The sequence below is a fragment of the Apteryx mantelli genome, chromosome 1 (genome assembly GCF_036417845.1).
Source record: "Apteryx mantelli isolate bAptMan1 chromosome 1, bAptMan1.hap1, whole genome shotgun sequence".
Lineage (NCBI taxonomy): Eukaryota > Metazoa > Chordata > Aves > Apterygiformes > Apterygidae > Apteryx > Apteryx mantelli.
In genome coordinates this window covers 151,711,546-151,723,409 of record NC_089978.1, presented here as the reverse complement: position 1 = coordinate 151,723,409, position 11,864 = coordinate 151,711,546, and the positions used below count along the sequence as shown (strand labels likewise).

The 11,864-nt window shown below is 44.3% G+C and overlaps 1 protein-coding gene across 1 annotated transcript; it reads right to left on the bottom strand.

Annotated features, from left to right (window-relative positions):
- Nucleotides 1-650: 650 nt before the first annotated feature.
- On the bottom strand, nucleotides 651-11,028 carry LOC106488362 (aldo-keto reductase family 1 member B1-like). Its single transcript, XM_013947216.2, has 10 exons — nucleotides 10,860-11,028; nucleotides 9,836-10,003; nucleotides 8,663-8,779; nucleotides 7,838-7,915; nucleotides 6,811-6,933; nucleotides 4,020-4,126; nucleotides 3,734-3,815; nucleotides 2,576-2,659; nucleotides 1,542-1,624; nucleotides 651-1,182 (listed from the first exon to the last, which is right to left on the bottom strand). Exons 1-10 carry the CDS (start codon nucleotides 10,926-10,928, stop codon nucleotides 1,140-1,142), a joined length of 954 nt encoding a protein of 317 aa, XP_013802670.2. The 5' UTR covers nucleotides 10,929-11,028; the 3' UTR covers nucleotides 651-1,139.
- Nucleotides 11,029-11,864: the final 836 nt, after the last annotated feature.

Here is an 11,864-nt window from a genome sequence, read left to right as displayed (position 1 = left end):
CAGACAATACAGAAGTGTCCCTGTAGTTTCTGATCATGCTTTACTCCTGCTTGCTCAATGTCCTAGCCAGACTTTCTGTTGTCAGTGTGTGGATTCCCACAAAGCAGCCTTTTAAACTCTGCCTTTGCTTTGGCCTAGCGTTACCTATTTGAGAATACTTTAAAGCAATTTTGAGTCTACCTCAGTGCTTGTTTTGGTGTTTTAAAGGAAATGTTTTTCTGCATTTTCCTTAGATAAATCCAAACCTTGTTTGGATGTATTGTTCTGGATACTGCCAGCAGGGTTGCAAAAAAATCTAATTTTGTGTTTGAGACTTGCAGAACAAGTTAGCCTTATTTTCTAGTAGCCGCTGTGTTCAGCTGGCTGTACTTTGATGTGGGTTATCAATGCATACGATGCTCTGCTCACCTTCTCACCTCTCATATTGTAAGAACTCGATTTCTAGTTGTCCAGAGGGAGGGCTACACAGAATTACAAGCGCAACTTTGTTCTTTATATTCTAGCTAGAATACTATCCTGTTTGATGCATAAACCAGAAAGTAGCATCTATCTATTGTCCTTGCACAGGAACCATAAGAGATCTCTCCTATCTCTATTAAAATTCAAAGAGCAGAGTTCAGGTGTGTTTTATAAGTAATCACACAAAATAATTCAAGCACTACATTTATTAAGTTTTGTTGTTATTCAAACTTTATTCATACAAAATTTTAGAGTATTAAAAAATTCACACTATAAAAATCACAACTATATAAAAAATTTTGCAGAGTAATTAAAGACTGCATTCCTTGACAGCTGCTACTGGGTCAGTATGACTTACCACACTGAAAACTACATGTAAAAATATCTTGTAAGTAACCAGATTTTTTGTTAAACATGTCTTTAATTAAGGAAGACAAGGAAAGAGGAAATGAAGAGACATTGTCTTTTTACCATTAATCATGAACAGATTTCTGCTTGCCGTCTCAGCAGAAGACCCATCCCCACTGATGCATTATTTGATCAACTAGCGGTCTCCTCCTGAAGAGGAGGGCAAGTAATTCTTCTTAATGATTGTCAGTACAAAAGAACAAATCAAAACTAAGCTATGGGGTATATCTTCTGATCTGTTGTACATGAAGGTCTTGTAGAAACCACAGGCATTAATAGTCTGCTTTGAATGGGTAGTCCTTGTGATTGACAGCCCTAAGAAGAAAAAGAATCATTTGGTTATTTAAGTATTGTATAAAGTATTTTCAACAGTATTTCCCTAGTGCAGTTTCCCTCCCCTGCTGCCAACATACTCAACTTTTGCTGCTGAGAGCAGTCATTAATTTGCACACACAGGCTTGTGAACAAGTACATGCAACACCAAGATGCAGTCTTGCTAAAGAGACTACTCCGAATGAATTCTCCCTCCTGACATGAGTCCTAAGACACGTCTCATTACCTGAGGTCCAGGGTTTAAGATAAGAGCTCTCCCTAGTTTTAGTCATGTTTGTTTTCAAGATGATAAAAACAGGGGATATCTGGCAGGCTATGGAATATGAGAATAAGGAACATACTGGAGCACTGGAACCGCCCTCCAGTTTCTGTTAAAGCTGAGGATGACATCCATCTCCTTTTTAGACAGTTCAAAGTCAAACACCTAGGGGAGAGGGAAAAAAAAACAACAACCCTTTTCACTTAGGTTTGTAAGTAGTTAGATACTAAATGCATTTCATGTATTTATGACTTGAGGCAGGAACATCCTGCATCAAAGTAAGTGTATTTAAGAAGTCCTCTCATTTCTCAGCCAAATAGTAATTTATTCTTGAAGTAATTAAGATAGTTGTTTGTTCTCCGAGGTGAGTTCAAAGCAATGTCCAGTGGTTTTACATAGCCGACCACAAACACCACTGCAGATTGAGTTGCAATGCAGACAGACAACTTTGGGGCTATGGACAGATTACTCAATGTGTCACGAATATTGGAACTAGCAGTAAATGCTTCTGCTACAAAAGACTGCTACTGGGTACCAACCACAAATCCGTTATCTCACAACAATCAGTCATCTAAGAATTCTTGCTGATGGTTAATAGGAGAAATGAGTCCAAAATGTAGCAGCATGAACTAAAAGTAATACAGAGATACCATCTAAAAAGGCCAGGCCTTTAAGCAAACATGCAGCTGACTCCCTCTTCAGAGAACCTAGCCTCAAAATGAGCTATTAACTTTTTAACAGGTCTGGTGTTCTCTAACCTCATTTGAGTTTGTAATGTGACGGCTGAAGTAGCTGAGGCTCAAGGGTCCAGCACTGTTTAGAATTTGTTTGTGCCTTTACAGCTTGAAGGGGGGCTCACTAAGCATCCCCCAAAGGGTGATCCCAAAACTGGGATTCGCTTCCAGTGTTGCCGTGCTTGGACCACCCCGGTGTAAGTCATTTCTCTCCTGGTTGTGTCAAAGTGTGTCTCCCCACAGGAGGAGTGCAGCTGGTTACACAGTGCTGAACACAGGTTGTTACAGCTCTGCATGCCCCTTCCAATGCCTCTGAGGTGTCCCATGGAAATACCGAAAACCTCGTGTGAAGAGGTAGCAGCAATCCCAATGGAAACTTTACCTTCATGTTTTCCTCAACGCGCTGTGGTTTGTCAGACTTGGGAATGACAATCACGTTCCTTTGGATAAGAAACCGGATCAGAACCTAAGAAAGGACAAGGAGCGTTATGAACACAGGGTGTCGAGAGATCTGCTCAGATGCATTTTCTTCTTCTCTTCCCTCTGTTTTATCTTCCCACAGCCTTGTTAACTCCTCAGAAGGTTTTGCCAGATTGCTCTCAGGAGTTTGATGTGATAGCATATGCTTGCAGTCTCCTGACAAACTACTATTTGTTTCTGGCCTATATCATTTCTATATCCTGGCTTCTTAAGGATTTGTTTTGGTTTCACTTGGTGCAGGAGGGGGAGGAAAATAATGATGCTTCAGGCTTGTGTTAGATAGGTGCTCAGAGCAAATAAGCATAGCGATACTGCGGGTTATTTTGGGCTCACAAGTAAGCATCCCACCTGGGTTGTACTTTTTGAAGTCTTCAAAAAGAAACAAAAAAAAAGGATAGATTTCTAAAGATTTTCCCCTCAAAAGAGGACTGTTGCATACAGTGTTTTTGTCCTGCTCTGCCTGTCTGAACGTACGACTACTGCTGGTTGCCTGAAAACATGTTGATTTGTTTGAAGTGCATTCCTGTGTTTTCCTGTGAAGTGTGCACTCTTGCACACCCTGGACAAGACCTTATTTGTGTGAATAGTAGCTTATGAAAAACATTTTCAACTTGAATAATCAAGCAATTTTCAATGATTCTTTGTGAACAGTAGCAAACAGTGAACAATCAAATGTGTTTGCAGATGACAGGGCTTCTCTGAAGAATAACTTAGATGGAAAAAGGAGTAACAGGTTGGCTGGACGATATGCAAGTCTCAAAGGAAAGGGATTCTCAGGGAGCAAGCACTTCTCTCTGTGAGCAGAAGAAATCTCGCTAGGAACGGTATCCCCAGCGTAAGCACATAGCACTACTAATCAGTCCCTAAAAGCTCAGCACTCAAGACCTTCAGAAAATTCTTCATAGTTCATAGGAATGCTAGAAAGAATAGGAGTAATATGAAAAGTCCAATGCAGTTCAGCCACTGTAGATCCTACCTTTAGAGCAGGTGACGTCTGCTATAGACTGACCATCAACTTGTAACAACACCTGAGGAGGGGGAAGAGTTTGTCCTGACTTACCTGGGCAGGGGTTTTATTATGTCTAGCTGCAATCTCTTTAATCTTAGGATCCTCCAGCAGCATAGGTTCCCCTGGCTTGGCCCTAATAAAATAAAAGCCAGGATATTAATGGTAGAAAATGTATTAGCATCCCTGCAGGAAGCATTTCAAACATTTTGTCTGAACTGATCTGCAAAAAAACAGCAGCAGTTTCCTCATTGTACCTGCATTATTTACATAATTTTTCTCAATGATTCTAGCTGCACATGCATGTTTTTGTGGAGAGAAAGGCTGCAGTCTTCCTTACCATGGACGGTTAGGAGAGCCGAGGGGACTGTATGCAGTCACAGCAATCCCTTTAGACTGGCAATATTTGATCAACTTTTCCTGGGTAAGGTATGGATGACATTCAATCTGCAAGCACAGAAACACAGTGGTTGGCATAGAGGCAAGCTGCCCTGGGCTCCAGAGCATAAATTTCTAATTCCTCTTGGGTTGCATACAGTATAAAGATGATTCCCAGTATCATGATTAAAATCTATCATTTTAAAAAAGTTATTCAGGTTACAGCAATATCTAGAGGCCTAGAACACAGAACAGAACTCCCTTGTGTCATGCATTACACAAAGAAATAGATGGGAAGAGTCAGCCAAGTGCTAACTTTGGCAGAAATCAGGGAAATTAATCTTCCTAGACTACAGCCAAGAGAGCAGGATAGCCTCTTTAGAGGGGCAGTTCAGGATACTTAAAGTTTAGTTCCCACTCCAAGTCAGCCAGCCTCTACTCTCGCCAGGAGTCTCCCTGATTCCTGGATGTGCCTGGGGAAGCTGAGCTTCCCTAGGTCAGCCTTGGTGGATAGCCTCACCATCTCTTCCCTGCAGAGATGATGTACTGAACAGACAAAGTTCATCTACAGCAACGAAGCCCAGGTCCTGCTCACTGCTCTGCAGCAGGCTCTGTTGGACCTTAGGAGAGTTGCTTCAGGCTGTGCTTTGGCTGCTGAAGTTTCTACTCAAATACATAGCTAGGATGGTCTTCCTTCTGCCAGGAGAAGTATGATATAAAGTTTAGCCATATTTCACATGTGCATAAATAACATTTCTATTTCCCCAAGTTTGAAGCCAGTGCTTTAAAAATAATGTATTTGCACAGTGCTTCAGTCTAACTTCTTTTTGTAGAAGAAAGACCTTTAAATTTCATGAACCTGTGGGCCTGACTTATTTAACACAGCAGGAAGACATTCAAATGAATGCAGTATACAAAGGAGCATGCCCTTCTTTCAAAAGCATTGCATTTGTTGTAGACTTGGGACTTACAGACAGCTGGGAAACACTGATGAAGGTTTAGGTGCACTAAGTATTAGATTGTAAAAGCAATATGACAGTCACCTTGTTTAAGGTCTTGTCCTTGGACCTTGTTTAAAGGTGGCTACCAGATCTGGGGTATAAAAACTCCCAGACCTGGACTGGGTGTTACAGCTCCGTAATAACTAATTTGTAAAGGCCATTTCTATTATATAAATGTTTCAGGCAGAAGGGCTGTGAAAAATGAAAACAGTTATGTTGGCAAATGAAGACTCAAAGGAAAGAGTCAGTCTGCTTTCCAAAATGACCTGAGCCAGGCTGAACAAGGTTTTTACATACAGACAAACACGCACACAAACAGAAGAAAGATGTTGATAGTTACAACACTGCCTTAGTTACAACACTGTCCTAAGATGGTGTGAGGCTACCAAGTTTCAGCCTGTGCTGCTCACCAGTGCTGAGAGCACGCTGCAGCCAGGTGCTCAGCGAGGTGTCCTGTGGCAAAGCGGGGATCACAGCACACCAGCAGCCTGCAAGGGGACGCCACTCGCCTTACCGTCGTGTGGCTGCGGCATGACTGTGGCACTGTGTCTGCACTACGTAACGTGGCACTAAACACATACACAGCTGTCTCTAAATACTACAGCTTTGCTGCTGGATGTGGTTACATGAAATCCATGGATTGTAGTTTATTAAGCCCTGAGCTAGATTTGGTAACTACTGTAATGGCAGTGCGTGGTGTATGCACGCCCATGGAGAAGCAAGCTGGAGCCAAAGCCTGAAGGGCTTTGGAGTGTTGAATTTGGTGCCGTTCTTAACTTGGAAATAATTGGAGCCATTCCCACCCAAACTTTATAACCCTTGGTGAAATCTCTGTGTCCTATTCCCCCTTGTGCTAAGCATGGCCAGAACATGCACTAGCCCCAAGCCTGGCACCACATAACACCAGCACAGGAGCACCATGCCCGCACTGGACCTGCCGGGGGGATTTCCCCAAGTTGGCCAAGAGAGGCATGCGGCAACTCCAGCCAAGTCCAAAAAAGAACAGCAGGGGAGGAAGAAAGAAGCTCCTGTTGCCTCAGCTATTTTGTGTGTTTGTTCATGAGGTGAGTGGTGAGAGTTTGTTGTCTAATTGTGTGCTTTAACCCTCCTTTTTACAATGAAGTTGAATGAAATGGATTATTTTGTGTTGGGGGGGGGGGAAACAGTGAATCTGTTAATGCATTCCCATGCCTGGATCAGGAGTTCTTAGTGGGGATTTTGCTGATTATCCCAGAGCTGGCAGAAATGGGCATGTGGCAACCTGGGCTGCGAAGTCTAAGTCTCTGTGGCACTCAGGAATGTGAAAGGGTGTGTGTAGGAGAAAGTTTCGAAGTCCTCTACAAGGCAATGGCTATTTTTTCTGTTTTCCAGTTAGAATAAAGGAATATTCTTGTCTGGTTAGTATTACTGTGCTAAGAATAATTCATACTGTTTATGTTTTGTATGATACTGCTCTCTTAAATCTCCACTGCATTGTACACACACATGTCTACAACAAAATTTTCTGTTGAGATCCTCACCAGCTAAAAAGCATTAATGCTGACACTGTATTGAAGCCTAGTATACTGCAGAGAGCACAGACTTGGAGGGGCTTTCAGACAGCCTGAGATATCTGGTGCTGTGTGAGATCTTTCCACAGTACCTTAAATATTTAAAGGTTATGGCAGAAGTAAGTTTTAAGAGCTGAAGTGTAGATCAAGTAGCTTTAGAAATATTCCAGTTAGCTGACACCAAGGGAAATAAAGATCTTACCTGGTTATTTACAGGCTTGTATTTCAGTCCTGGCTTGTTCAAGATTCTCTCAATCTGCTCATGGTTAAAGTTGGAGATACCGATGGCTTTTACCAGACCAGCATCCACCAGCTCTTCCATGGCCTAATGGGTCAGGACAACCAACAGGTATTTATGAGGTGGTATTACTGCCAACTACACTATCTTCTTTCACTAAAGAAAGTGACAAATCAGTAAATAACCCAAACTAGATTAATGGTCTCTCCAATAAGAAAAGAATAAGTCTTTGCACCTTTTATTATCTGTACACTTCAACGATATCTGACTGCAGATAGGAAAGCAATAGAGGAAGAATGGCTTGGCCAATTCTTTTGTAATGGGACACATCTTTTTAGTTTAGGCTTCTCTGAGGGTCATTTAACCAGAGCTGAAAAAGCAGGAGACCCCTCAGCCCCCAGGACCCCCAGGGTGCTACCTCTGAGTTGGCAGAGTGCACTAAGGAGGATGTTAGCCTAAACTCAGTTACCCCAGCACACTCCCTAGGGACTGCAATCTACTATTGTAGAGAAACAATTAATTCCCAGAGCCGCAGCATCACACAGGAGCAGGCAGCAGGAGCAGGCCCTGACTCCCCGCAGCCCATGAAGAAAGGAGGGTTGTTCTGAGCAAAGGACAGTCAGCGATGCTGATGCCCATTGCTGAAAAGCCTGTACGAATTCCCTATCTCTATACAACTCCCAGTAAATTAACAACCACACCTGGGTTAATCTAAGCAGCAGTTATACTATTGTGTAGGAGTGTGTGTTCAAATATTATTTTACTGACAGCGCCCACAGTGCTGGTAGTTTTCTCCCCTTTAGTCTTAGTAAAGACATCCCCCTCTTGCTCCTCAAAACAAGATGAGGAAGCAGCAGCCCTGTTCTTTTAGATCATGAAATACAGTTTTGTGCAACTACCCTCCCCTACTCAAATCTTAATTTCACTTTGCCTGCAGACCTTTGCCCCATGGTTAGTGCTGACAGGCACAAAAGAGCAAACATTAACTTACCTCCCATGTGTCCAGAAAATCTGTATCACTGGGGATAATCATTCCCTTGTCATCTACAGGACTCAGTTCTTCACCAGCCTGTTTTTTCAAGGCAGAAAGCACAAAAACTTGTTTTCAGAGTTGAATTTCCTTCTGTATATTAGCGTTTGACTGGAATGACAGGCAGTAAATCAACAGGTTATCTGAACATATTGCATAACTAAAAATTATGCTTGTGCATCAATATTCTGTTGGATGAGGGCCATACTTCTGCAAATCAAGTCACTGCATTCAAAGAGATGGGGATTAGTAGTAATTATTTCAGTAACTTAGGTAACTTCTAGAGAGAAGGGAACAGACACTCCCCAATGTTCATTACACAGTTTTTATTTTACACTGGCGTAAACTGGAAGAAAAAAAAAGGGCAAGTTCTTTCATGCTGTGTTCCATTTTCCACTGTTGTTACTCCAGATCAAGACAGCATCTCCAAAATTTGAGATGTTCACACTGGTCTGACCCACTAGACGGCCATAATCCCAAACGGCATCATCATGCATTGGTTGCAGTTTCCCTGGAAGTTGCAGGGGGTTCGTTAGCTATTCTCATACCCACGACTATCTCACTCCAACCAACAGACGTAGACACAGAAAGCCAGGACCACTCACTAAAACATACGACTGCCTTGTTAGTCACTGCAAGTGCTCGACACCACCAGGCTCAGGGAAGAGCCAACTGGCTGCACATGCAAGAGTGTAGCCTGGCTATGTGATGGTCACAGCATGGATGAGAGAGTTTGCCTGGTTTCTACTCAGGTAAGGAGAAGAGAGGAATGAAGAGTAGGCCTACCTTGTATCCCATAGGAAAATGTATCAGGTAGAGGTCAAGGTAGTCCAGTTTCAGTGCGGCGAGGCTCTTCTTGCACGCTTCCTTTACCAGGGATCTCTCGTGAAACGTGTTCCACAACTGTGGGGAGAAACCAAGCCTGACTGTGACTCGGTGGCTTCCAGGGTCAAAACTGGGGGACAGAAACTTCCTGTCGGTGGTCTGGGAGGACAATTCCTTGTCCACCTACCCAGTTCACACTGAAGACAAGTATGCTAATGTTTTAGTGGTAGAGTAAGACAAGCATAACGTAACTAAAAAAATCAGTATTGGAGGTGAACAGTCAGTACTCATATTTATGAAAAGAGAGTGCCAGAACTGAGTGTAGCTTTCCATCACGTGTATCTGGTAACTGGCACAGCAAAGTTGTTAGTATGACTTTTTTTTTTTTTAATAGCCTGAATTTTAAGTCTTGAGCACCTAGTGGCTGCCCCCCTTCTACCCCTTTTATCTGGCCACTGTGGACTGTTGTGAATTTTATTATATCATTTTTGGAATGCAAAATCAAACTGTTTATATAGAAAAACTGACAAATATTGTTCTAATTAGAAACTGCTCTTTAACAAAAAACAAGAGTATGTGGAAAAGCTTAGTTACGCTCAATGTTTCCTGGTTTTGCTGGTGAAAACCTCAAATCATTAATTTTTTAGGTTTTTAGAAGGTTTTTTTTCCCATTTTTTGGTAAAGAATGTTCCTGAGATGAGTGGATGAGATGATGGAAAGGAGTAAGTACAGGGAAATACTTCAGACTGAAGCCCTCTAATTTCTATCCCTTTTCAAGCTTTCATTTTCTACATTGCACCATTTTGTAATCTCTTGCGCACCAGTAAGTACCTTTTTAGGGTATGTGTGGGGGAAACTTCAATATAAATAAGTGACTTAATAGATGCAACAACATTTGCAGATCAGCAAAAGCCTTGCTATCTTTTCAAAGTGGTCAAGTGCTCCTAATAAAGCTCTGTCCAAACTGCAAAAAAAGGATGGAATTCATGGCCTGGAAGAATACAATCATGAAGACTATCAGAGAAGGAGGGGACAGCTTCTTAGGTTATTTTACAGATGGAACAAGGGTTGCTTGCTGTATTATGGTTCTCTCCAAGAAAAGCTAAATGCAGCAAGAATCCTGCGTCCTTGTACCTTAGTAACAATGAAGAGGTCCTGCCGCTTCACAGCCCCCTCCTTGATCTTCTGCTGGATTGCGTTCCCTATTTCATTTTCATTCCGGTACAGATAGGCACAGTCAAAGAGGCGGTAACCTGCATCAATAGCAAACTTCACCACCTCTTCCACCTTCCCTGGAGGAGCCTGAAAGCAAACATGACCAAACGTGAGCTGTCTGAGCCCTGCTCCCAGCGCCTGCCAGCAGAGCCGGCCTGGCCCCAGGCTGGTGCTGCACTAGCTGCCCAAAGCCACCCTTTCCAGCAAGCCGCTGCTGCTGCAGGTTCCTTGTCACCTGCATTTACATTGAGTTTTATCTGCTCAGGCAAAAGGCATTTTGGTAGGGAAAAGCCTGCAGGGCGGGGAATGGTGCGGAGAGGGGGTTAGTTACTTTGAGACATTTTAGATTTGGCATTTCCAGCAGGGTCAGGCCCAGAACCACTTCCCTTATTTGCTCGTGGTGTTACCCAAGTGTTTTTGCCAGTTTATCTTTCCCAACCCCTTCCCCACGCAGGCGGTTTGCCGGGCCTCGCCCGTGTGCAGCCCCTGGAGGGAAGGAGCCCTTTCTCCAGCCAGCCCCGGTGCTCCACAGGGGCCGGTTCCCACGGGGGTGAGCTGCAAGAGCAGGGAGCTTTTGGCAACCTAAAAAAAATTTTTTTTCCTTGCCTTCCCCCCCACACACACCTTTTTTGCCAGCTTTTTTTCTCTAGTGCCTTTCTTTTCCGGCTTTTTGCCCCTTTCTCCCCCCCCCCCCCCCCCAGCAGCCGCTTGGCTGCCCGCCCGGCGCGTTACACAAGCGGCCGCAATCCGGGCCGGGCCGCGGGCGCAGCCCCCCCGCGCAGCGCAGCGAAATCGCCTGCGCGACAACCTGCGCGGAGCCAACCCGCTGCTTTTTTTTTTTTTTTTTTCCCCCCTCTGACTTTTTCCTCCTTCTCTTAATTTTCGCACCGCCTGCAGGAGCAAAGGGCTCTCTCCCCCGCGCCCCCCTCGGCCGCACCGGTACCTGCCAGGTGCCCAGCCCCAGGACGGGCATCTTCATCTTGTTGCTCAGCTCCAGGCACGGGCTCGCCATGGTGTGTGTGTGTCTGTCTGTGTGTCCGTCTGTGCCCCCTCCGTCCGTCCTGCCGCTGCCTGGAGCGGCTTTAAGGCGCAGGGCCACCGCCTCCGGGGCCTCCCAGGGCCCTCCTCCTCCTCCTCCTTCGCTCTTCCTTCTCCTCCTCCTTCCCTGCGGGGGGGTTTCGTTTAGAGGAGCTGGGCAGTGCCAGGTGAGGTCCCGGAGCAAGTTAGAAGAAAATGTGATATTTAGTGGTTAAATCAGCATTTTGCATTTGTTCTTCTGAAGACAGAGCTTGAAGGGTGGCAGGAGAGTAAGTCTGGAAATTAGTGCGTTTCCAGGCCTCTGAAGGGTTTTCTCAGTTACTTGCAAGCAGTGATAATGGACTGAAATTTCCATCCTTTATAGTAGAAAATATCAGGTTTGCCCACTGTTTACAGAGGAATTCATTAAAAGGGACCATGGTCTCACCTCTACGCGGATTATGTGTTTCCTGGCTTTGGAGACAGGTGGGTGCCCTCAGCACTCCTGGGACCCTGGTGTCACTCATTTGAAAGCATGGGTTCACTGTGCTCGATTAAAATGTCAGCAAGTGGCAGCAAGATGTGTCAGAGGCTGTAAAAGGCTTTTGTAATCACAGCTTGTCTACAGATAGTCCTTTTTTCCAGAATAAAAGGACCTGCTTTGTATGTAGGGTCAAAATGTATTCAAAGTGTTGACATGTAAAGACTGTGGGAAACTTTATATGAGCAGAGCACCTCAGGAATCACGAGGCAGGGGTCTGTGAGGGCTGGGGCTGTATAGCTGATAGCTGACTCCAGCCAAAAATTGTTTCATGTTAGGAAGCTGAGGTGAAAGCCAGGCCATCAAACCCAGTGGGAAGCTTGCTACAGGAATAAATAACAGGAGGGGTTTGCCCTGACCCTCACTTTTAGGACTCTGGCTAGTTACGGT

Bases quoted from the DNA above. Each gene is read 5' to 3' on its own strand.
- LOC106488362 (XM_013947216.2), bottom strand. From the start codon at position 10,928: ATGGCGAGCCCGTGCCTGGAGCTGAGCAACAAGATGAAGATGCCCGTC. The intron at 1,625-2,575 runs GTAAAGTTTCCA...CCTCTCCCCTAG, and splicing joins GCGTTGAGGAAAACATGAAG to GTGTTTGACTTTGAACTGTC. The intron at 1,183-1,541 runs GTATGTTCCTTA...TTTTCTTCTTAG, and splicing joins AGGGCGGTTCCAGTGCTCCA to GGCTGTCAATCACAAGGACT.